The 22,729-nt window shown below is 39.8% G+C and overlaps 2 protein-coding genes across 18 annotated transcripts; one reads left to right on the top strand and one right to left on the bottom strand.

The window, feature by feature from the left end:
* Positions 1–545: 545 nt before the first annotated feature.
* LOC101156643 (GTP-binding protein Rheb) lies at positions 546–10,158 on the bottom strand. 5 transcript variants are annotated; one of them, XM_020703047.2, is made up of 9 exons: positions 9,875–10,158; positions 9,683–9,750; positions 5,986–6,057; positions 5,811–5,878; positions 5,603–5,685; positions 2,975–3,064; positions 2,846–2,893; positions 1,998–2,079; positions 546–1,910 (listed from the first exon to the last, which is right to left on the bottom strand). In XM_020703047.2, exons 2-9 carry the CDS (start codon positions 9,732–9,734, stop codon positions 1,818–1,820), a joined length of 588 nt encoding a protein of 195 aa, XP_020558706.1. In that variant the 5' UTR covers positions 9,735–9,750; positions 9,875–10,158; the 3' UTR covers positions 546–1,817. The 5 variants fall into 5 exon arrangements, with proteins under 5 accessions (XP_020558706.1, XP_020558705.1, XP_020558707.1 ...); XM_011474668.3 differs by having other exon boundaries at positions 1,591–1,910; positions 2,975–3,031; positions 9,875–10,153; XM_020703046.2 differs by having other exon boundaries at positions 9,683–10,157.
* Positions 10,159–13,703: 3,545 nt separating this feature from the next.
* On the top strand, positions 13,704–22,658 carry ikzf4 (IKAROS family zinc finger 4). Of its 13 annotated transcripts, NM_001305412.1 has the most exon segments (10): positions 14,883–14,922; positions 15,827–15,931; positions 16,140–16,382; positions 17,196–17,363; positions 17,447–17,596; positions 19,456–19,587; positions 20,259–20,404; positions 20,455–20,573; positions 20,575–20,681; positions 20,796–21,145. In NM_001305412.1, coding segments are annotated over 10 exon segments (1,560 nt in total).
* The last annotated feature ends 71 nt before the right edge of the window (positions 22,659–22,729 follow it).

Genomic DNA, 22,729 nt, shown 5'->3' with positions numbered 1-22,729 from the left:
GCCTTGCCCAAAGGCCCTTTGGCACACTTGGGCAGGAAACCAGGTACACTGTGAGAAAAGATTTTCTTGTTCTGACTTTGCACAGCACTACTCTGAAGTAAGCTCTTTATATTCCTTCCTCTTTGCTTGTATTATTCGAATGCGTCAACTTTGTCTTCTTGCTCCTCTCGTTAAGGATAACAGTGAATCATCCACCTCCATGTAATCCCAATTGTTCTGATGTATACGATCTGATAACATCTTAATTTCAGAAATAAAAGGCTAACCTATAATTGGTAGAGATCACCTGCTAAATATAAAGATATATATAAAGATATGCATATATTTTTAATGTAAAAGTTATGACTTATTAAATTATAGAAAACCAGCCCAATTTTCCTTGAAGGCAGATATGTGGGCCACACCACAGACCCGGTGGACTACAGAACACATTTCTGATATTTTTTCTGTTACACTGACATCACCATGAGTTAAAAAAATGCTGTAATTGTTACCTCTCACATGACCGTGGTTTCAAAGTAAAAAAAAAATCGAATGCAGCAGAATGAGGAAACAAATGAGTAACAGATTTATTTACAAAACTGTTTACAGCAAGATTTCAAAATGAACATCGACCCACAAGGGGATAATGGTGCGTAGGTGTACAACACCTGCACTGGTACTGTCAAGTCAGCAGAGGGAGGAACTTCTAGAGCACCTTAAGTCGAAAAAAAAAAAGGCAGATGGGAGTTTGAGCGACCGTAAGGCACAAAGACACAGCAACACCAGCTTCTGCAAGCATCAACCTTCAGTCAACTATTTACATCAAGCACTTAAGGTTAAAAATGACCACATGGACAGCATGGGAATTCTGCAAGGCTCTCAAGTCAATGGAGTTTACAGGTTTTTGAAAAAAAGCTGAAACTCTCGTGTTGACGACCACTTCCAATTGCTCTGCACGCAACCCTGCTTTTGACAAGCATTTATAAACAACTCAAATGCCAAACAACCTGTGGTCTTTTAGCCCTGCACTATGCTATTTCAAAGTTGAAATTAAAAAAAAATGAGTGTACTCAGGATCACAACGGAACCACAAATCTGCATTGGGCAGATCCAACTGGTAACACCAGTTTTTATTTATATCTAAAAGCCAACTAATGAGGACTTATGGTAATTAAACTAAAGACAGAATCAATGTTATAGGTAATGAGGAGATACTAAGCTAGAACAAGTCTATCTGCTTAGCAGAAGAGTCTTAAGAGTTGTTACATGTGTATTAAACTCTTCCATTGTGACATAAAGCTCTACAGTTTTAGTGAATTGTTTCTTAAGTTCACAGAAACTGTAAGAAGTGTAAAAACAGATTTTTTTAGATGCGTTTATTAAAATGGGTCTATGGAAATTCTCCATTCCTGAGAAATGGAGGCGCTTTGTCCCATTTAAAGCAATGTGAACTGTGCATTCCGGTCCAAAACATCTGAATTTACACAATTATTGAAGATACACAAAGTCTAACCAGGTCTCTGTTTGAAAAAGATTTACATTTGTATTCATTTAATTCTGTACAAAAATGTGTCTATTTTGGGGGATTTTTAGGTGATGTCTACTTTCAAAACCTTCCTTTTTAATAGTTTGATGCTTAAAAAACTTCCTCCTATGGTTACAAAATATAAACTGTCTGGACAGTCACTTTGTGCTAACATGAAATAATCTGATAATGCAACAGAGCAAGAATGTTCCACTGCAGCGTCCTGGGATTGGTGAAGTCCCGATTGGCCAGCTGGTGAAGTTGTGCCTCCTGTCTTCAGTAAACTCCATTACTGACGTTCTGGACACGGTCACATCACGGTGCACTTTTTCTCCTCTGGGGGCGCATTTCCATCAGCTTTCTCCATCTCTAAAATGATCCGCTTGAAAACCTCAACGGCAGTCTGTGTTAAGAGAAAGTATTGTTGTGTTCAAAGCTAACTAGGCCCCACGTAAAATGATTAGGCAATCGATGCTGGGTGATCCGTTACCTCATTCTCCTTTGCAGAAGACTCCATAAAAGCAGCCCCCCAGGAATCAGCAAGCTTTTTACCCTCCTCCGGTTTGATCACACTTTGAATAAAAAGACCCAATTAATACTTTTATGATGCAGAATCAAAATGTTCAATAAACAAAAGGTCAAGTATGGCTGACATTTGTGTTTTTGAATTCCTGGGGGGGGATCACTGTTCTTGCTTGCTCTACAGTCCCCTGGCAAACCAGAGTGATCTTGATTGAAGAGGACACTAACAAAAATACTCATAGCAGTCAAGTCTGCCCTTTATCATTGGAGGCTTGAGAAAAGCAACTTAAAAAGAGACAGATACCCCTTTCCTTTGTAATAATTCTGTTTTCACTGTAGAGCATATTGCCACAAGGTCATCAAAGATAAATTAGGAATGAATTCATTGTGTTGAAATTGTTTTTATTGTGTTTTTCTTTTTTTTACAAATCCTCTGTAGTCTCAATGGTTCATAGAAATACAGTCTGGGTCTCACAATCAAAGACAAACTCTCTTCTAGGAATGATAATCATAAATTGGGATGAAACTGCTCCAAACCTACAGCACAACAAGCCCACAGTTTCTAGCTACCCTCCAAATTAATCAACCTACTATAACCACTTATGAAGATTGGAAAGTTTGTTTTCTTTTTCCCAATCAAAGCATGAATGAAGTTGGGCAATGAGGTCGTTTTGATTGGATTTGTCTGCCATACAGAGCCCATTGTGTTGCATAGTACTGAACTTTATGTTCTTATGACATAAATGTATTGCCAAATTAACTCAGAAAAAAAAATATCAGTGCACAGTTTTGTATAATGCCAGCAGATGCTCTTACCGTTCCATGTGGAGGTCTTTTTTGTTCCCTACAAGAACAGTGGGAACCCTAAAAAGAAAGTTTCACGGTTAGCAGAAACAAACAAAGATGAGAAATGTTTAAATAAATAAATAGAGGAAGTGTACTCACTGAATTTTCCCAACCATGTCTAGTAACTTGTCGTGTAGAACCTGCACGACTTCAAAACTGAACAGAGACAAATAAGCTACAGGCACAAATCTGAGAACAGCAAGCACACATGCATTTCATACATGCATAACATAGTTGTTTTACTTGACTAACTGTGCTTTGAGTGTTAAACTAGGTGATCAAACAACAGCTGTAGATTACATAGCAAGGACTGGAGAGCATCAAAAACTATTTCCTATGTTGAGTACAGAGTTGCTTCTCTAAAACGCTATTCACCTTCAAGATCCTGCCATTTTGCTTATTTTTAGATCAATTTTTATTTTTATTTTACGTTGCATTGTGTTCCCTGTCCTGACTGGCAGTTGACCTAGTCCAATCTCGGCTTTACCACGTCTCCTGTACAGTTTGCCACAGCTATGTGGGCTTTTGATTGCAATCAGATCTTTGTTTCCATTTTGTAATCCTGGACTTATTTTTCGAAGAAGGTTTAAACGCTGAGAGAAGAGTGTGAAAATGTTTTGCTGTGTTCAATTCACAAGGCAAATTTGCTGCTCGATGCCTGTCCAAAAATGTGTTCATAAACCTGATGCTCTTGCAGCGTGAGGGAGGAGCTACTTTTCAAAGTTTTTAGCCTCATCGCTACATGGGAGCATTGGCTGTATAGCTGTAATGTACAGTCAATGCATGGAATACAAGGATGAGATCTAAAGCAGTGTTTTTCAACCAGTGTGCCGTGGGAAATTGCCCTCATTAACTGATCTAAAAACATTTCCCATCTCCAGGATATCAGCTCTGTGTTCATCCAACAGGCCCTGATAAAACACTGAGTAGTTAGGAATATGAAAGATCATAAAATACCCTTTTTTTTGTGTTTATTTGATTAAATTGAAGACATTTTGATAAGAATGACGGTACCGCAATTTAGCCGTAGCGTCAGCTGTTTTAGGAAAAGTCCCGCCCCTTTAACTGTCTCCACCAATCATTCTTGGAGTCTTAATCACATGTCATTAGTCTGACCAATCAGAAGTGGTTAAAGTCTTCACTTCCTTGTTCCATTTCTGCTCATAAAGTCTCTCAGTTCCAACAAAAATACCAGCTAAAGCTCGTCTTTAGCGGTGTAGCTTTCCACAGAATCCGGTGTCAGACCGTGGAACAAGGGAACAAAACCATGAAGCTCCAAGACGCTAGTCTGTCTGCGTTCGGCAGCTGTTTGCACTACATCTCCCATGATGCATTGGGTTAAAGTGACAGCGTCTCAGTGTACAATTAGTCTTCCTTTGACATCTTGAAACCACAACAAACACACATCAAACAGTTTTTAAATCTTCTAACTTAACCTTTATTACATCTTTTAGAACAGCCGCAGCTTCCAGCTTTTTCTGCCACAATGATCACAAAAATGTATGTGAGATTGCAGAGGGGCTGAAGATCAATACAGACTATAGAGTTTAGGGCTGAAACGATTCCTCGAGTTACTCGAGTTACTCGATTACAAAAATTCCTCGAGGCAAAAACTCTGCCTCGAAGCCTCGTTAAATTCCTATGACGCGCACTATTATTCACACGGACCTTTTGAATTTAATCGATTACTCGATTAATTGATCGATTAAGTGCTAGATTAATCGATTACAAAAAGAATCGATAGCTGCAGCCCTAATAGAGTTTCTCCTTTTTCTTTTTTGGATGCTGGTGTGCCGCGGGATTTTTGTCAACGTTAAAGTGTGCCGTGGCTCAAAAACGGTTGAAAAACACTGATCTAGAGCTTCACAAAAGCATAGTTAATCATGTCTAGGCTCATGAGGTCATTCAGAGACTCTCCCAGTACGGTGGGCTTCACCATCTACTGCAGGAGCTGCGTCTGAATAACGGGCGCTTTCGGCGCTACTTCCAGCTCTCTGTGACCCAGTTTGACGACTCGCCGTCCCGCATTAGTCCAAGGAGGAAAAATATAAGAATAAAATTAGAGGATCCATTTCAATGGTCTCCATGCAAACAATAAAACATTATAAAGTTCCGAAGTAGAACAAAAAGATTATTTTCAGTGTTGGTTTTAGACCCCACCAGCTGATCACGTCCCAGGGCAAAGCGGAGTCACTGATTGGATGATGCAAGTTCTTCTGCAAAGTTCAGATATTTCAAGTGGCGCCCGAATTTTTGCCGCGCTGCCACCAGACGACGGTCAAAACACGCCGCAGGACGTCTGATCATTTCTGTACTCTGACCTTACAATGAAACGTACCACTCCTGCTGCGCGAATCGCATTCGATGTGAACGCAGCTTTAATGAAGAAAGTGTATAAATTATGTGCCGCGGGGCTTTGCAGCCTTTGACACATCTGTAATAATTGCAAAAAATAGAATTGACTACTTGGTAGATTTCACCTACCCTGGGTCATTTTTAGAACGCAACTCCAGCAATAAACGAGGGAAAACTGCACTTTAATTATTTTTACAAATGATCACTTTAAATCTCAGCCATTTAGCCTCTTTAACTCGCTTAAACACGCTAAACAGCTGCTGTTCAGGCCTACAAACAAGATAAAATGTTTATAGGCTAAGGATTTAAAAAATACATCCTTTCGTGTAAATTCTATTAGTAACAACAGATCAAGGACCCCAGACCACTAACCTTTTCATTGAAGTAACTGAATAGACGAGAACATAACCATGGATATCCATTGAGTGGGACTGTGGAAAAATGGAGTACTCATCCTGCAAACACAGAACGCGTGTTACAAACTTTCAGGGTCAATTTACAAGTTTGTTTACAAGAAACATTGCATGTCATTAAACTAGAAATGAGTAATGTTGGGTCATTTTTGAGGGCAACAGCTTACTTGTCCAGCTGTATCAACGAGCTGAAGGTTGAAGTCTTGACCGTTCACGTTCACCATTTTGTTAAAGGCTGGAAAAAAAGAAAGTTCAGCTATTTCTTAGGTTCACTCTTATAAACTTGTTCATTTATGAATGTTTCTGCTGCATTTCCCACAGCTGATCAGTACATGGACTTACTGTTCTCAATGGTTGGGTCATAGGAGTCAACGAACTGCCCTTCCACAAACTGTATCGTGAGAGAAGACTTTCCTGTTGGAGGGAAATTCAAACAAAACGCTTGAAAATGCACAATCGTCATCCGCCAACATGACATTCATTTATCCTAACTTTTAAATTACTTTTCAGCTTTATACATCTCAGACGCTTTTATCAGGATTTTCTTTTCCAAAAGAAAAGCAGGACAACTTATGCTCGTCCACAGCTGAAACTGTCTCACTGCAAGAACTGCTGTGACTGGAAAGTTGAACTTTATCCCCTCCCCTTCATGACCTGATAATGACCTGTCTGTTGAGGCCAGCCTTCTACAACCCCCCCCGCGCGCACACAAACAATGACTGGGCCTAATTGAACCATCTGGCGGGCCGGACACGGCCCATGTAGACGGTTGAATTTTAATCCGACCATTGATCCAATCGAGATATTTTGTGCATGTAACCGCAGCTAGTGATTCAGAATGCAGGGTATTTAACCCGGGAGTTTGATCAGAGAGAGCAAACCGTGGTGTTTACTAGGCTAGCCTACTGAAACCTCCAAAACTGGATTATAAAGAATATATAATATATATATATACATATATATGAAAATAGTAATAATCACCTAAACTAAATTAGTATGTATTTAGTTGCTGATATGAAGTACATGATGACAGACATTTGTTTAGCTGTGTGTGTAAGATAAAAACAAAACACTGAAACAAAATATGGTTACCATCCAGGTAAGGCCGAAGATGATGACAATCTAGCATATTTTCAAAATACTCTAGTAGTAAATAGGCTTTTTTTTTTAAACAAAGACTGAGCTGATGACTATTCTACTCAGAAAGACTTGAATGGAATCACTTGTAGAAATGTATGATTTTACAGTCATCCTTACGACCAACAAAATATCAAACATGGTGCAAAGAAACGTAAGAAACCATGTAAAAACTGTAATTATACTTAAAGGACATGTTTCTTTAAAAAATTCCAGGACGTTTTGAGCAAAGCGTTAATGTAACGGCAACTATTTAGGTTAAAGACTTTCACCTGTGATTGCATAATGGTTAAATATTGCCATCCTATTATCAACAATGTATCTGGTTACATGATAAAAATCTGAAACCTGGGAGTTATCAGCTGACAAAATTAAACTTTATGCGTTTACATGTCCCTTGAAAATCTGTCAAACATGTAAAGGGGCCAAGCTTTAATACTAAATCCCCCGTGTGGGCTCTTTTCTCACTGATCAAAACCTTGTAGGAGCCACAATCTTACTTTAACCCTTTAGTAAAGTTTGATACGACTTTGCATTCATTACATGGTTACTTTCATAATAAATATTAATTATGAATTATGTCTGGCACAAATAAAAACAGAAATATAAAGGAAAACTGGACTTTGTCAACATGTGAAATTGTTTTTTACTTTTCATAGAAGCTTGTTTGACTTCCTTTCAAAATAAAAGATGTCCTGTGCCAGACAAGGTCATCCCAGTACAGCATGTGCTTCTACGAAAGACAAAAAACTGCATTTTCCCCTCTGGACAGCTGCTAACTATTTTGTGCAGCGTTGAGATTATATGTGCTTTAAACTCTTACAAGGTCAGACTTTTTGATCAAAGTTTAGCTTTGAAATCTGTGCATTCTGGAGGAAGCGTAGAGCGAAACAAGGCTGCTTGATGTCAGCAGGGATGTAAAAATCTTTACAGTTACATCCTACTTCTAGGTGCACCTGAGCCATGAATTTATAAACTTAACCAGTCTAGATTAAATGTACTCATTTCCTTCTAAAAAAGACGAATATTTTATTTTTCTTCAGCGATGTGGCTCTGTAGCCTCAAGTTGCAGACCCCTGCTATAGTAGTAATCAGATTACCATCAAAGTACGTGTGTCTGGACAGACGCAGGACTCAAAGCTTCCGTTATGTTGTTTAACAACAAGTCTCATACAATAAAACTCAGCGGGACCTGCAGATTCTATAGTGACATGCTTTCTTAGTCTGTCTTTTACACAATCTGGAGAAAATTGATGATTGGCTTTCTTTTAGCAACCACTTCCTCTTGGTTTTTGTTTAGCATGCACAGCCTGACTATCATCTGCTGTGATTTTTAAACACACATTTTCAGGTGGAAAACAACAAAATTAAGGTAAAACAGGAGGAAAATAATTTCTGGTGTGTATTTACACAGATTATGAGAAAAAGGTGTTTGAGAACTCTAAGTGTCAGTGTCTTCTGGCAAAAACACTACAAGTACACGCACTCTATACTATAAATGAGTTAATATGCTTGATTACTTTTTATATACCATCTTTATACTGTAAACTTAAAATGTTCCAGTGTAGTCTGAGGACGTTTTTAAATTACTATCCTTCCTACTACATGGGTTTTCTGCGCTTTTCCAGACACTCAAAGCGTTTACAATGTGTCCATTATTCGTTCCCTCCTCATTCATACTTAGTGATGGGAAGCTGTGGATGTAGCTGCCCTGCGGCAAACTGACAGAGGCCTTCCTGCTACTGCACGCCTACCGCCCTACTGACCATCACCAGGACAGTCACACTGCCGTATACTTATGTAGCACTCTCTACCTTCCTTGAAGGCTCAAAGCTTACTCAAAGCTTACTCGCAGCGGAGCCGCCACATCTTCCACCAGAGGCAAGGTGGGGTTCAGCGTCTTGCCCAAGGACACTTCGACACACGGTCGGGCAATGCAGGAATCGAACCCGCATTGTTACGATAGGAGGTCGACCGCCCTTCCACTGCACCACGGCCGCCCGTGGACTGAAGGCAGGGAGGGTGAAATGCCCTAGGGGTGTAACTGTTCATTTTAACAACCATTTCACCAATTTCATAATTTTGAATGATCCCAATCACTGATCTAAAATCAATCAGTGTGACTCAGAGATAAATACCTGGGTACTGAAAAGTGCAGGTGTAGTTTTATTGTGTTTTCCGCTGTGATGGACTTGGTCTTCTTTATGTTTTAGTAAAATAAACCTACCATATCTCAATCCTAATGGAATTTTTTAATATTATAATTTTTATTTATTTATTTTGAAACCTTTTTTTAAGACACAGGCTGATTCATGAACAACTTCCCTCAGACAGATTGATCTTGTTGTTGGATGGTAGGAATAAATTGATCGCTAAATTCATACTCCCCGACTTCCTACACAGACATGGTCTATACTACAGAATGATTGTAATTCTTGAGTATATTTAATTAAATAAACTTCAAGTTAACTAAATTTTGCTAACATAAAGGATAAATAGTGTATGTGTGTAAAAAAATAAACTAATGTGTGATTGTACAACTTCTATTGTAAACAATACGTTTAGAATACATTATATTAAGGAAAAACTACGTTGTCTCCGTGGATCTTAATAAAAAATTGGGAAATAAAAAATGGTGGGAGACTTGAACCGGATATTCCCAGCTGTGCTAACAGCGAACACATGCAGTAACATGATGTGGCTACAACTTAGCGGCTAAAGCGGGACTCGAGCTTCGAGGATAACAAACAAAGGGAAAGAAAGAGTGGAGTAAACACAAGTAACGCATGAGCACCCGTGAAACCACCATGTATGCCCGACAGTTCGACAAACAAAAGCCCGCTCGACACCGTGCTAGCCTGCTAGCCGACGAAGGCTAGCTAGACATCGGTGGGGTACTTACCTACGGACCGGTAACCCAGAACGGCGATTTTCCTGTATTTTGGCTGCGGCATTGTGGTGAAAACGGCGCTGGGGGAAGAAAAATTTAACCGTAGAACGCCACCAAGTTTTACGACAGCAAGAAAAAAACAAAACAAAACAAAAAAAAAGTTTTATCGCCACATTCGTGTCGAGTCACGTGATAACAACAAACTTTTTGGGAGCTGAGCTCTCTCTCCGCTGGGCCTCGAGCAGGAATCCCAAAGTTCAGCGCGAGCAAACAGAAGCCGCGTGCGTCTGTAAAGGTCGTTGTGTGGACGGCGCGGTCCTCCACACCTGCAGGTCACGTCAAACGGAACACACAACCGTCGACTGAAGCTCGGCTGCAAATCTGACGGGCAGAGCGAGTTCAACGCGGTCTCGATGAGCGAGTCAAAGTGACGGAAACGGTCATTGTGTAAGCGGGCCGTCGTCACCGCACGTCGGGAGGGACGCGCACGGCTGTTCTGGCCCAAACGCGCGCCAGAGGTCACTCTTTGTTCCTCCATCTGAACACCTTTCTCTTCAGATTTTTCTAGACTGACTTTACACCTGTTTACTTACACCCACTACTGCATATTTACAGTAAAATGTAGATTTTATTTTAAATCAGCGCTTCTACTCGGCCACAATTAGGAGGATTCGTAAATTAACTTCATGTTTGTAACAGAAAATCTATTTTTGCCGATAAATCTTTCAGATACAGCTCACCTTTGGTTAGACAACCACAATAAACAGATTAGTGCCCCTGCAAAAGTATTGAAAAACAAAGTTAATGTTAGAGGAATTAGTACAGCAGCATCGATAAGTGGCAGAAGATAAGAATTTTCATTAAAAAAAATTATTGGCTCAATTATTAGAAAGACATGATGATATTTTAAGTGTCAGTTTTTTTCTAAAAAGACTGTTAACAATTTAATGTTTTTTTAATTAACAAAATTCTAATTTTAGTTTTAATATGTTGGGGGAAAAAACGAATGTTCAATTTCTATTGAGGCTTTTATTGATTTCATGACATTTAATCAGATAAAATAGTCCTATCTGATACTCTTTTTACTTAATTAGTTTATTTGAGTTGAGTTAAAATCCCACTTGAATCATCTTTTGATTTATTCTTTATAACTATGATTATGACAAAAATTCTATCCAAAATCTAAAAAAACCTGTGTTGTTTTCTATGACATCTGAATGGAAGCATTTGTGTAGCATTGATAAAAATAAAAGTCAATACCAGAAATTCAGAAGAAAAAAAAGAAGCCATTTGAAAAAGATTGTATTTGTGACAGAAAATATAATGGGCAGTTCACAAGCTCCCTGCTCAGAGCTCTTAACAACGGGGATGGGAAGTGGGGCGGGGTTGCCATCTGCAAATTTCTATTAAACTACTGCTGCTCTGCAGATGTATGGAAGGGATTCTGTAGCATAATTAAAAATAAGAGTCAATATCAGAAATGCTTTTTCATTTTCAAAATGAAGCTGCATTTGTTGACTCAAAATTAAAAAGAAAAATTCATCCTCCAAACTGGTTCTTCTTTTCCTATGTCAACACCGCTCATTCTGTCACTTAATTAAAATGATAAGGGAAATAGTATTTGACATTTTATTTTCAAAGAGTTCTGTATGGAAGCGATTCTGTAGCATAATTAAAAATAAAAGTCAAAACCAAAAATGCTTTTTCATTTTCAATCGCTTCCATACTTTCGCAGGGTGGATGTGGAAACGCAACTGCAATCCCCTCTTTGCATTTTCACTTTAATTATGTAGTAAAATAAGTGGTTTTTAAGTAGAATTCGAAAAAGCATTTTAAAGGACTGACATTTAATTTTTATTTTGAATGATTTGATGCAGTTACATTGTGAAAATGAAAAAGCATTTCTGTTAATCCATGTTAATTGTCAAATTAGACACTTTTAATTGAATTTTACTACACATTTACCAGAGAACTTTTTGAAAATTAAATGTCAAATACCATTTTCTTTATCTTTATCATTTTAATTAATTGACAGAATAAGCGGTGCTGAAGAAGAAAAAGAAGAACCAGTTTGGAGGATGAATTTTTCTTTTTAATTTTGAGTCAACAAATGCAGCTTCATTTTGAAAATGAAAAAGCATTTCTGAGATTGACTCTTATTTTTAATTATGCTACAGAAATGCTTCCATACATCTGCAGAGCAGCAGTAGTTTAATAGAAATTTGCAGATGGCAACCCCGCCCCACTTCCCGTCCCCGTTGTTAAGAGCTCTGAGCAGGGAGCTTGTGAACTGCCCATAATATTTTCTGTCACAAATACAATCTTTTTCAAATGATTTCTTTTTTTTCTTCTGATTTACAACAATTTGAATAAAGAAATATTTGGAAATGCATTTTTGAGCTTAATATTCTTAATATATATGTCCTCCATCATGAGAAAAGTGCCATAACACCAAAAACACAATTTTCGTGGAGCGAGTCTTTAATAAATATTCAATGACTCATTTTTCTACATGGTATTCTTTGTGAAAACAGTCTTTTTTGGCAATAAATCTTTTAATATTAGAAATCCTGTTTATTTGTCTTTGAAATGGAAGTGGACACAAGGGAACATGCATGTGAGAGATGAGTAGAAGGGTTTAAGATGTGGGTTATAACCATGGCCAAATCTTTTCTTCCAACATCAATTAGCCTATTTTGTCTTTTTTGTTGTTGTTGTTGTTTTTGTTTGATTAAGCGTATGATTGAACTTTGAATAATTTACAAGTATTAGAAACAATAGTGTCGTAGAAAAAACCACACACAACCATAACAGCCTAGTGCCTCCTCCTCATGCAGGTCATTAACCTGATCAGGGTGGAATCCCTTCCAAGTTTTTTCAGAACCCAACAAACATGACTGTTGATCCCTTTTGGCGACAGTACACTCAAACTAATCCAATGGACCAAGGAACCTAATCGAAGTACCGGTAAATAGCATCATGCGAGAGAGAAAAAAGCAATGAGTCCAAGAGGACTCCTCAGAAGTTGCCCAGATTATGCACAACTTCACAGCAACTGTACAGCACAAAATGAATTTATTCACTGGTCTCAACTTGGAAAAAAGATTTAGGGTGTACAGTTTGACCCTGTTTGTGCATTTAATATTTTTGTTTTACTTGATAAATAATCTGCACTTAGACTGATATAGTATTAATATCTTTAAATATGTGTTAAGAACTGGATTATGGCAAGTATGTAAAAAATCAAGTAAAATTAATGAAGGGTTTTAACCAAAATTAGCTTATTCCTATTAAGCAATCAGGCAAACTCTATTTGATGGTCATTACACCTAATTCATTCAATGTGTCCTGTGTGTACATACTGTATGTACAAGTAAAACACGTCTCCTTGTGATTAGGAGTAAATATTATGTGAAGAGAATCCCATCTTTTTCCTCTCTTCTCTTTATTTTCAATTCAATTTATAACTTAATTTCCACAGAGATGTGAATCTCAACCCTGGAGAACCCACCAGGTCAAATGTGACCTTATTTCTTAAAATTTATTTATTAATTAAAATAAATAAAACAATTACTGTTATTTGCTTATACCCAACATTGACAAACAAAAAACCGAATTATCTAAAAAACTTATATATACTATTTTTTAATCCTTTTTTTTAATCATAATGAAAAGTCGGGAGGGGACCGGGAGCGCGCATTCTTGTGTTTTCAACCATTGCTGCAGTACCACTTACTGGACGCTAGTGGCCACTCTCTTGATTAAAAAAATACATAGGATGAAAATATTTAAATGTGTTTTATGTTATGTTACCCAGTCACGCCGTCAAATTGAACTTGATCTATCAAACTTACCTGGGAACTTCCCATTTGCCAGTGATTGTAATGGAACAATTTTTGTTGATTCTGTAAAGAATTAAAGACTCAACGGAACATGTTCATTCTGCTTTTCTGCGGCAAAATAAAATAAAAAAATGAAAAATAATAATAATATAATGCTAGTTTTTGGTTTAGATTTTAAAAAAGCCAGAAGACGGCAGTGGTGTGATACTCGTGACGTTGGTCACTGTACAAAATCTGAGAAGAAGATGACGCTGACCTGGAAATTATTAGGAGTTGGGGTTATTTCTACCGGCAGATCATCATGTCGTCAGAAGTGGACAATTGAAAATTCGGAACATTTTTCACCAAAGTCGCACTGACGGGAACAGGTAATGCTGTGTAGTAACAGAGGAGCAAGGTGTGTTGAAGTTTTTCTAGAGTTATCTGCCTTCGTTTAGTTTTGGAAGCAAAATCCGAAGCGGGAGAGCTAGCATAAAAGCACTAGCTTCCTCTCTGCGGCATTTAGGGGGCGGTGGCTGCCATAGCAACCGTTACGGAAACATTGGCTAGCACAGTCAAAGCTTACGATGGTTTGTTATGCTAGCCTTAAACATGACGTCGAAGTAATTTGAATATCGAGCATAGGGGGTTGTCAGTGAGTTAATCACACAAGCCAATCGTATGTTCTTGCGTCATTGTTTAAATAGTCTATTTTTGATATGACGTCTCTGCCTTTTTGTGGGAAACTGTCGATGATGTGAAGTTCTTGTGTTGAGTCTAGCTAACGGTGATTTCCATCTTATGCTGTAAGCTAACATTAGCCACAGAGGCCGTAAACTTTTCAGACTTTATTGCCACGTTTGTGTTGAAGCTAGCATCGCTGTCTTGGTATTTGATGCCATCACCAAATTCTAATGATATGTGCTTGTAAACGTCGTTTATTAAAATGAAAAAAATATTCTTCTTTCCCTTAAAAATGTTTAAAGATGGAAGTGTTAACTTGGCTTCTTTTCAAATATATTTACATTGTATATTTAAATACCTTTTTGAATATAAACATCTTGTTTTTGGTGCATAAAAAATTATCAGTTTTAGTGCTGGCCAAGAAAGTTACTAATAGATGGAGATGCAGTTATGCATGCTAGGTCCTAACTCTCTTTTATAAACAAAGTTCCTAGGGAATTGCTACTAGTAGATGTAATTTAAATTTCAGCCTCACCTAGTAAACATCCCAGATTGTCATTTGCATAATGAAAGGAAACCATTGCCACTTGAAGATGTATAGCTTTGAGATAAGCAATGGTGTTGTATGTAAGCAGCAGCGGGGGTGAGGGAAAGACGCCTCCTCTGACTAGCTTGTCCTTTTTATTCAGGTTTCAGCTCAAACTAGCATGGATGTTGATGACTGCAATGGCCCGTCCTACACATCAGGTAAAGGAAGGATTGTAAAAGGAATGCTGGAATCTCCTCCTTCAAAGTATAGAGATTAATGACAATGAACCGTTGTCAACAGGATGCCACTCTAATAGCGTAAAGTCCCACTCCAATTATTCTTGGATCTATTGTAAAAGTGTTCCCAATGGTCTTTTAATTATGATTATGCCATTTTTAGACAAAAAAGAAAGAAAAACTGTGTCGTTTTCAAGGACCTAATTTCTGCAGAGTCCATTAGGAATTTGCATCCAAGTTGTGGGTGGGACAGTTGGGGCGGTGTAAGCCCCCTCCCAAACTTCCCATCATCCCTATGTTTACACTTATCCACCGCTAGCTTACAGTTCCTCACACTCCCAAACCAACGTTAGCGGTGTAACAAAAATGGCGAGCAGTATCAGAGCTGTCCAGCCGTACAGTTTAGATCCAGATTCCAGATTAGATGGGGAAAACAAAGTCGTACATGGATCTATTTGTCTGCAAGTTGATGCATCGGAATGGAGCGGCGCAGAGAGCTTGTGGTCTGCCCATTTTAGTTTGAACTTAACAACTACAAGCTTTTCTAACTGCATTTTTTTAGTCAGCTCTTGATTTACAACAATTTGAATACAGAAATCCTCAGAAACAGTTTAAATCTTAATCTCCTTTCTATACGTCCTCCATCATGAGAGAAATCCGGCAAGAACATGTGAACAACACCAAAAGCATCATTCTCATTGAAGTGGGTCTTTAACAAGGAAGTGGGCCGTAAATGTCACTCATGGTTCAAATGAGGTCTTCCTTCATTCATTTTCTGAAGGTTATGCAACCAAACTGGGAGATGCGACGTCACCTGTATTTGAAAAGCAGGAGGAACTGATTGGAACATTATTGTTTATTAGAACAAATGTTTTTGTGATTCCAGCTAGTGGAGAATCTTCCATGGAAAATGAGTTTTCTGGGGCTCTAGGAGGTCCAACAGTGAGCACCCCAAATAGCAAAGATAACTCTCCGACTCGTTCCCTCAGTGGTAAGTTTCAAGTTAATCGCATTTGACTAATTTCTGGGTATACTTTATTATGAACACATTTTCAGACGTTGTATCAAATGCTATGCGTTTAACATGATTGACAAACCTGTTTTTGAGCGCAGTCACTGAATTACATTCAAGACAAAAGCGTTGTGGGTGACTTGACTCATGAATTGACTTGCTGCACGTGGTTCCTGCACTTTTGTAGCCAACTCCATCAAAATAGAGCTGTACAGTGATGACGATCCTGAGGTTGAACGAGGAGAACGGTTAGAAGACAGAGGTACAAGGCAAAGATCTGAGTCTGGGGAAAATTTTAGAGAACTTGCCAATCCTGAAACCATGCCAGCTGGAGCCGCCAGACTGCCGAATGGAAAGCTAAAATGTGATATCTGTGGAATGATCTGCATTGGGCCTAATGTTCTAATGGTGCACAAACGCAGCCACACAGGTGATTGTGTTACTTTTACTTTTACACCCTGCCAGTGTGTTTTAAAGGGCCTATGTCATGCAACATCAACTTTATTGAGCTTTTAAGTATTTTATAATGTTCATTCCTCACAAAAAACAACCCCAAAGTGGTATTTTAATCCATTCACGCATTTTTGAGCATTCCTCTGAAGACCGAAGGTCTGAGCTCCAGCCAATCCACGAAAACGAACGGGTTCCCACATTGTGGCCTCACAAAGTGGAGAACAGCCCCTTCCAGGAAGTGCCAGCCCCGCCCCCAGGCTAACAGACACACCCACTTTCTCAGTGGAGCCAGAAGTGATCGGCTTTTCCTTTTTTATGCACATCCATTTTTGCAAAAGTTTGGATGTTGTTTGTTTCATGGGCGAAACGCTGACACGCTGCCGAGGCCCACTGTAGGTTGATGTCATGAAATGGGCGGCGTCCACAAGGAGTGAAAGGCGGAGCCTCAGAGATCCAGTCGTCTTACTGAGCTGCATAAATAACTCCTATTTCAGTAAAAATCATTTTTTAGAGTGCCAAAGGTAATATATCTTCATATATGGATGGATATAGTCCACTCTGAAAGGCTTTAGAAAAGCATGATATAGGCCCTTTTATGATTTAAATTGCATCGCATGTAAGGCTGCTTTGCAATCTTGTTTATAATTTTTAGGTTTTAAAAACTTCCCTTTTTTTGGGTGTGGGGGTGATTTCTATATTTGGAATTTATGACATTTTGATGATGATAATCGACCAATATGTCAAGTATTTTGTTTTTTAGATTAGCATGTTGGCTTTAACCTCTTCATAGGTGAGCGGCCTTTTCAGTGCAATCAATGTGGCGCCTCATTCACTCAAAAGGGCAACCTACTTCGCCACATCAAGCTCCATTCTGGGGAGAAGCCTTTTAAATGTCCCTTCTGTAGCTATGCCTGCCGAAGAAGAGATGCTCTCACTGGACACCTACGCACCCATGCAGGTAGGATAAAGTCCAACTTCACACCTGAGTGATATAGATTTCAAATAAAAGTTCTACTGCTAATAATAACATTGTGTCTTCAGTGTCATCTCCAACTGTCGGAAAGCCATATAAGTGCAGTTATTGTGGCCGCAGTTACAAGCAGCACAGTACACTGGAGGAGCACCGTGAGCGCTGCCAAAGCTACTTGCAAAGTCTAGAGTCACAACTACCAAACAATGCATATACTCCAGGTATGGTCAAGTTCTTCCTTATATTGTGCTACGTCACCTGTCGTCTGACATTCTGATGTGTCTCCATAGGAATCTAATCCTACTCATTTAATCCTTCTTTGAAATGTTCAGATGGCCAAAACCTGTACAGTTTATGTCAGATGAAGTCCTTTATAAGTTTATTCATTAAACAAAATGGGTTCTAATGTTTACGGAGGCTGCAGGCAGACTGTAAAAGCGCATCTGCATCCATAATTTAACATATGTTTTATTTAAATATGCTTTGTTTTAGATACAACAGAAGTGAATATTTAGTCCATTTTTGAGATTACAACGTTTTCAAAACAAATCCTGCACTCTAGTTCTACCTTTTTAACTTTTAACTTATATAACTTAACTTATATACAAAGAGTGGCAAGGTAGTCCACACAAGAGGGGTCTCACTCCCAGAAGGAACAATAGCAGACATCGAGGACAGTTACAAGTACCTTGGAATTCCGCAGCCGCAACCTGGAGCAGGCAACAAGGAAAGCTGCAACAGCTAAATACCTCCAACGAGTAAGGCAAGTCCTGAGAAGCCAGCTCAAAGGCAAAAATAAGACCTGGGCAATAAACAGCTACGCACTGCCAGTTATCAGATACCCTGCAGGAATACTAAGATGGCCAAAGGAAGAGATACAGACCACGGATGTTAAAACACGAAAGCTCCTCACCATGCATGGAGGGTTCCATCCCAAATCCAGCACCCTGAGACTGTATGCTAGCCGCAAGGAAGGAGGCCGAGGACTAGTGAGCGTAGAAGCCACTATCCAGGATGAAACATCCAAGATGCACGAGTATATCAAGGCCCCAACTGACAGTGTGCTCAGTGAATGTCTCAGGCAATGGAGAACAGAGGATACAGTGCTGGAGGACAGATCATCATGGGAGGACAAACCCCTGCATGGGATGTACCACCGGACCATAACTGAAGTGGCTGATATCAAGAAGTCCTACCGATGGCTAGAAAGGGCTGGCCTACAGGACAGCACTGAAGCGCTCATCCTGGCAGCTCAGGAACAAGCCCTGAGCACCAGAGCGATAGAGGCTCAGATCTACCACACCAGACAAGACCCAAGGTGTAGGCTGTGCAAAGAGGCCCCTGAAACAATCCAGCACATAACTGCAGGATGTAGGATGCTGGCAGGTAAAGCATACATGGAGCGCCACAATCAAGTGGCTGGAATAATATACAGGAACATGTGTGCAAAATATGAACTGGAAACCCCAAGGTCAAAATGGGAAACACCTCCGAAGGTGGTAGAGAATGAGAGGGCAAAGATCCTGTGGGACTTCCAGATCCAGACTGATAGGATGGTACTGGAGAACCAACCAGACATTGTAGTGGTGGATAAAGAACAGAGGAAAGCCGTTGTGGTGGATGTGGCAGTGCCAAGTGATGGGAACATCAGGAAGAAGGAATATGAGAAACTGGAGAAATACCAGGGACTCAGAGAAGAACTGGAGAAAGCCTGGAAAGTGAAGGTGACAGTGGTGCCTTTGGTAATTGGAGCACTCGGGGCAGTAACCCCCAAAGCTGTCTTGGGTGCTTTCAAGTGTAAATGATTTCAGCTAACTACACTGGCCCGTCACATTTGTGACACATTAGCTCAGTCTAAGGTACGACTGTATGTGGAGGTGAGTGCATGCACAGATGCAGGAGTTGGGAGTTTTTTCTCTTCTTCATTTCAAATGTGGGGCAACTTTAAAACGAGGCCAAGCTTCAGATCTGACTCTCATTGTGCTTCAAAGTAAACTATATCTTGGAATAACAAACTATATCTTGAGATAATAGGAAACCTCTAAAATATTACAGTTTGTTTGTACTCTGTGCTGTGCAGGAGAGGAGATGAGAGAGCTAGAGTTTATACCAGACTCCTTACTGCAGTCCTCCTCAAACAAGATGGTTTTTATTGATCGGCTTGCCAACGCCGTCACCAAACGCAAGAGGTCCACACCACAAAAATTTGTAGGTGAGCACGTGGTCTAAGTGTGGACACTTTTAGGTGAATCTCAAAGCAATGTTAATTGCTTCTTTTGTTATTTTATGTCCTTCTCTCGCATTACAGTATTTTTGTCAAGGTGTAATCACCAACCTCTGCGGTTAAACACACACTTATATCTATAGATATTATGCAAGCTGTGTGATTTAAAATATACCTGTCAGAAAGAAAATAGGTTGGATTTTATTAGAATTATTTGAGTTAAATTTGACCTATTTGTGAGAAGTGGCTTCAGGAAGTGACATTTAATTTGAGTAAAATCCATACTGGGACACTCGTATTCCATTCAGAGAGGGACATTACTTGGAAACCTGCATCTTGACGGCCTCTTAAAAGTCCAAAATGGGTCTCTGCTTGGATTGTATCTCATGAGTCCACACGTCATCGCTGCTGTTAGGAGAATGTTTTTGCCTATAGTTCCCCTTTGGGAAGAAATACAGTCTTTAAATGTTTTTTTTCTTTTCTTTTTGGCATTAGATGATACATACAGTATAATAAAGACTAAGAAGACCCAAATCTATGTTTTACTATAAGTTCAAACAAATAGAGAATTGACGTTTTGGTTTTGTGAAGCTTTTTTTTTTTTTACCTTGAATGGGGGTTTGCTTAATGTCTCATGACTGTTTTTCTCTGTGTTTCAGGGCAAAAGCACATCCGCCTTAACCCTGCAGATGCACCTTATGAGCTGTCTGCTGAATTGGATAAAGATGGGGAAATGCACAGAGGGGACCTTGATAGCCTGTACGTTGGTGGCCTTGGAGGAGAATACCCAGGCGTAGCAGGTAATGTAGGAGGAGGGACATCAGAGACTCTGAGGCCCCCGCACCTTCCCACCAGTCACCACGCATGTCCCTCAGACATCCGGCTTCCACACAACTCCAATCACCCTTCCGTCAGTCTTGGTCCGAGGCTGGATTGCACAGGGACCGGAGCTGGGGTAGGAGTCGTTGGTTTAGGAGGGAGGGAGGCAGCTGAAGGTCATGAAGACGTTTCAGCTGGCCCAAGTCATGTACCCTCGCCTAGCAACGGTTGCCAGGAGTCGACAGACACAGAAAGCATGCCAGATGAGCTGTGCAACAGCAACACTCCAGTTTCTACCTTCCTCGGTAACAATGGACATCACCTCCTCCACTCCAGCAACCACATCCCAAGACTTCCTCCCACTACGCATCATACAGGTCGGGACAGACACAGCCTGAGCAATGCCAAAGAGCGGGATGTTAAAAATGAAGAGGGGAGGCATTCTGCTCTCGCACCCCCACCCCTCGCAGCAGTTCCCGTGTCACTGACAGCACACTCCGCCACCTCCACCGAGGCTCTGCGAGTCGTCGATGGAGAGGGCCATGTGGTGCGTTCTTTCCGCTGCGACCACTGCCGTGTGATTTTCCTGGACCATGTCATGTTTACTATTCACATGGGCTGTCATGGTTTCCGTCAACCTTTTGAGTGTAATATCTGCGGCTATCGTAGCCAGGACCGCTATGAATTTTCATCACACATTGTCCGTGGAGAACACGTCTTTGAATGACGGCCAGACGGACCCCCGTCTGCTTCTCCAAGAACTTCGTTGGGATTTGTTTTGGAAACACTAATACCAGGACCTGGCTAGGTTTGGTCTACACATGATCAGAAGGAGTCCTTCAAAGATTCAAATAAATAATTCAAACAGGCACACAGAAAATGTATCTGTAAAAGAAGAGGTTAATTTAAACTGGGACAGTGGTATTTAGGTGTCCCCAATTATGATACACATAGAATGAAATGCCAGCAGCTGCTCTTTTCATCCTCAGTGCCTTGCTCTAAAGTTCAGGATTCAAACTACAGGCACTCCTGGCGGTCAAGCCAGAGTTCTGTTCTATATTCTCATGCACTTTAGCAGATGATATCAAAATGCCAAATGCCTTTTTTTTTTGGCTTATTTAAATTTGTGTACATATTTTTATGACATGCTACGAACACTTTTTTTCACAAAAAAAAGAGGCAAACAACAAAGCTAAACACCAACATTGTTGAAACTCTCAGTCAACCTGTACAGCAACTTGTTCTTCACAAACTGCAGACCAAACTCAAAGCCAGGTCCAGTTGGTTGGACTGAAGATGCCTGTGACAGAGGGTCGCACATGCAAAAATGCACTTTGGAGAAAACAGATGTGTGTGTTGGTGTGTGTGTCTGTGCATGTGAGAAAGGTTCTGGAAAATGTGTTTGTTTTTCTTAAATGAAGGCTTTTTCCGTTGGTCTCATATGGGACGATGTGGTAATTATTCATGTTTTTATTTTGTTCCTTGTTTGCTTGTGTTGCACTGATCCATGCCAGAATTAATGATATTAAACTGTTTTATAGAATTCATGAAAGAGTTGAACATTTCTCTAAAGAAAACATGGAAAACTGTTGGATGGGGGGGAGGGGCTCAGATATCACTGCCACAATGAAAGGTTATCTAAAGGGTAGATTCTGGTTTTTATATTTCTGTTTTTAAAATATATTAAATTTCTAACCAAAACGTACAATCTTGCCTGTGTTTGTGGTACCTTTAACCCTTGTGCTATCTTAGATGACCCCCCCCTTACATTGACGTGTTCTCCCTACCATGACAAAGATGGATAAAGGTGGAAAGATTTCATGTAATCCATGGACACCAGTGAAGATCACAAATCATTGAAGAAAAAAGGTTCAGAGCACTGTCTAGTGGGTCTAGATGACCCAACTCCCAATGGTAAAGGGCCTACGATAGCACAAGGGTTGAACAGACTGGACCTCATTGTACTGTGCCTTCCTTCACCTGGTTCTGCTGACATGAAACCATCCACCTTCACATGTCTGCGTGTCTCTGTGTGACTCTTGGAACCAACTGCAGGCAGACAGCTGTCGTGATCTTGAGTCTATTCTGGTGTTGGTCAACAGTGGAGCTGATTTGCTTCTAGATTTGATTCGAATGCAGTTTAATGCTGAATATGCAACCAATCCTAATCCTGCTGCTACACTGAAGAGTGCAGTGTTTTACAGTGTCCTGTTGTTCCATTAAAAACGATTTACACCTAATGAACTCTTCCGCCGTAATCATGTTGTAAATGCTAATTGTGATGCATCAACTTGTGCAGAGTTGAGTTTGA

The sequence above is a fragment of the Oryzias latipes genome, chromosome 5 (genome assembly GCF_002234675.1).
Source record: "Oryzias latipes chromosome 5, ASM223467v1".
NCBI lineage: Eukaryota > Metazoa > Chordata > Actinopteri > Beloniformes > Adrianichthyidae > Oryzias > Oryzias latipes.
Note: the sequence above shows the minus strand (reverse complement) of the source record. Positions and strands in the feature narration are given on the sequence as shown.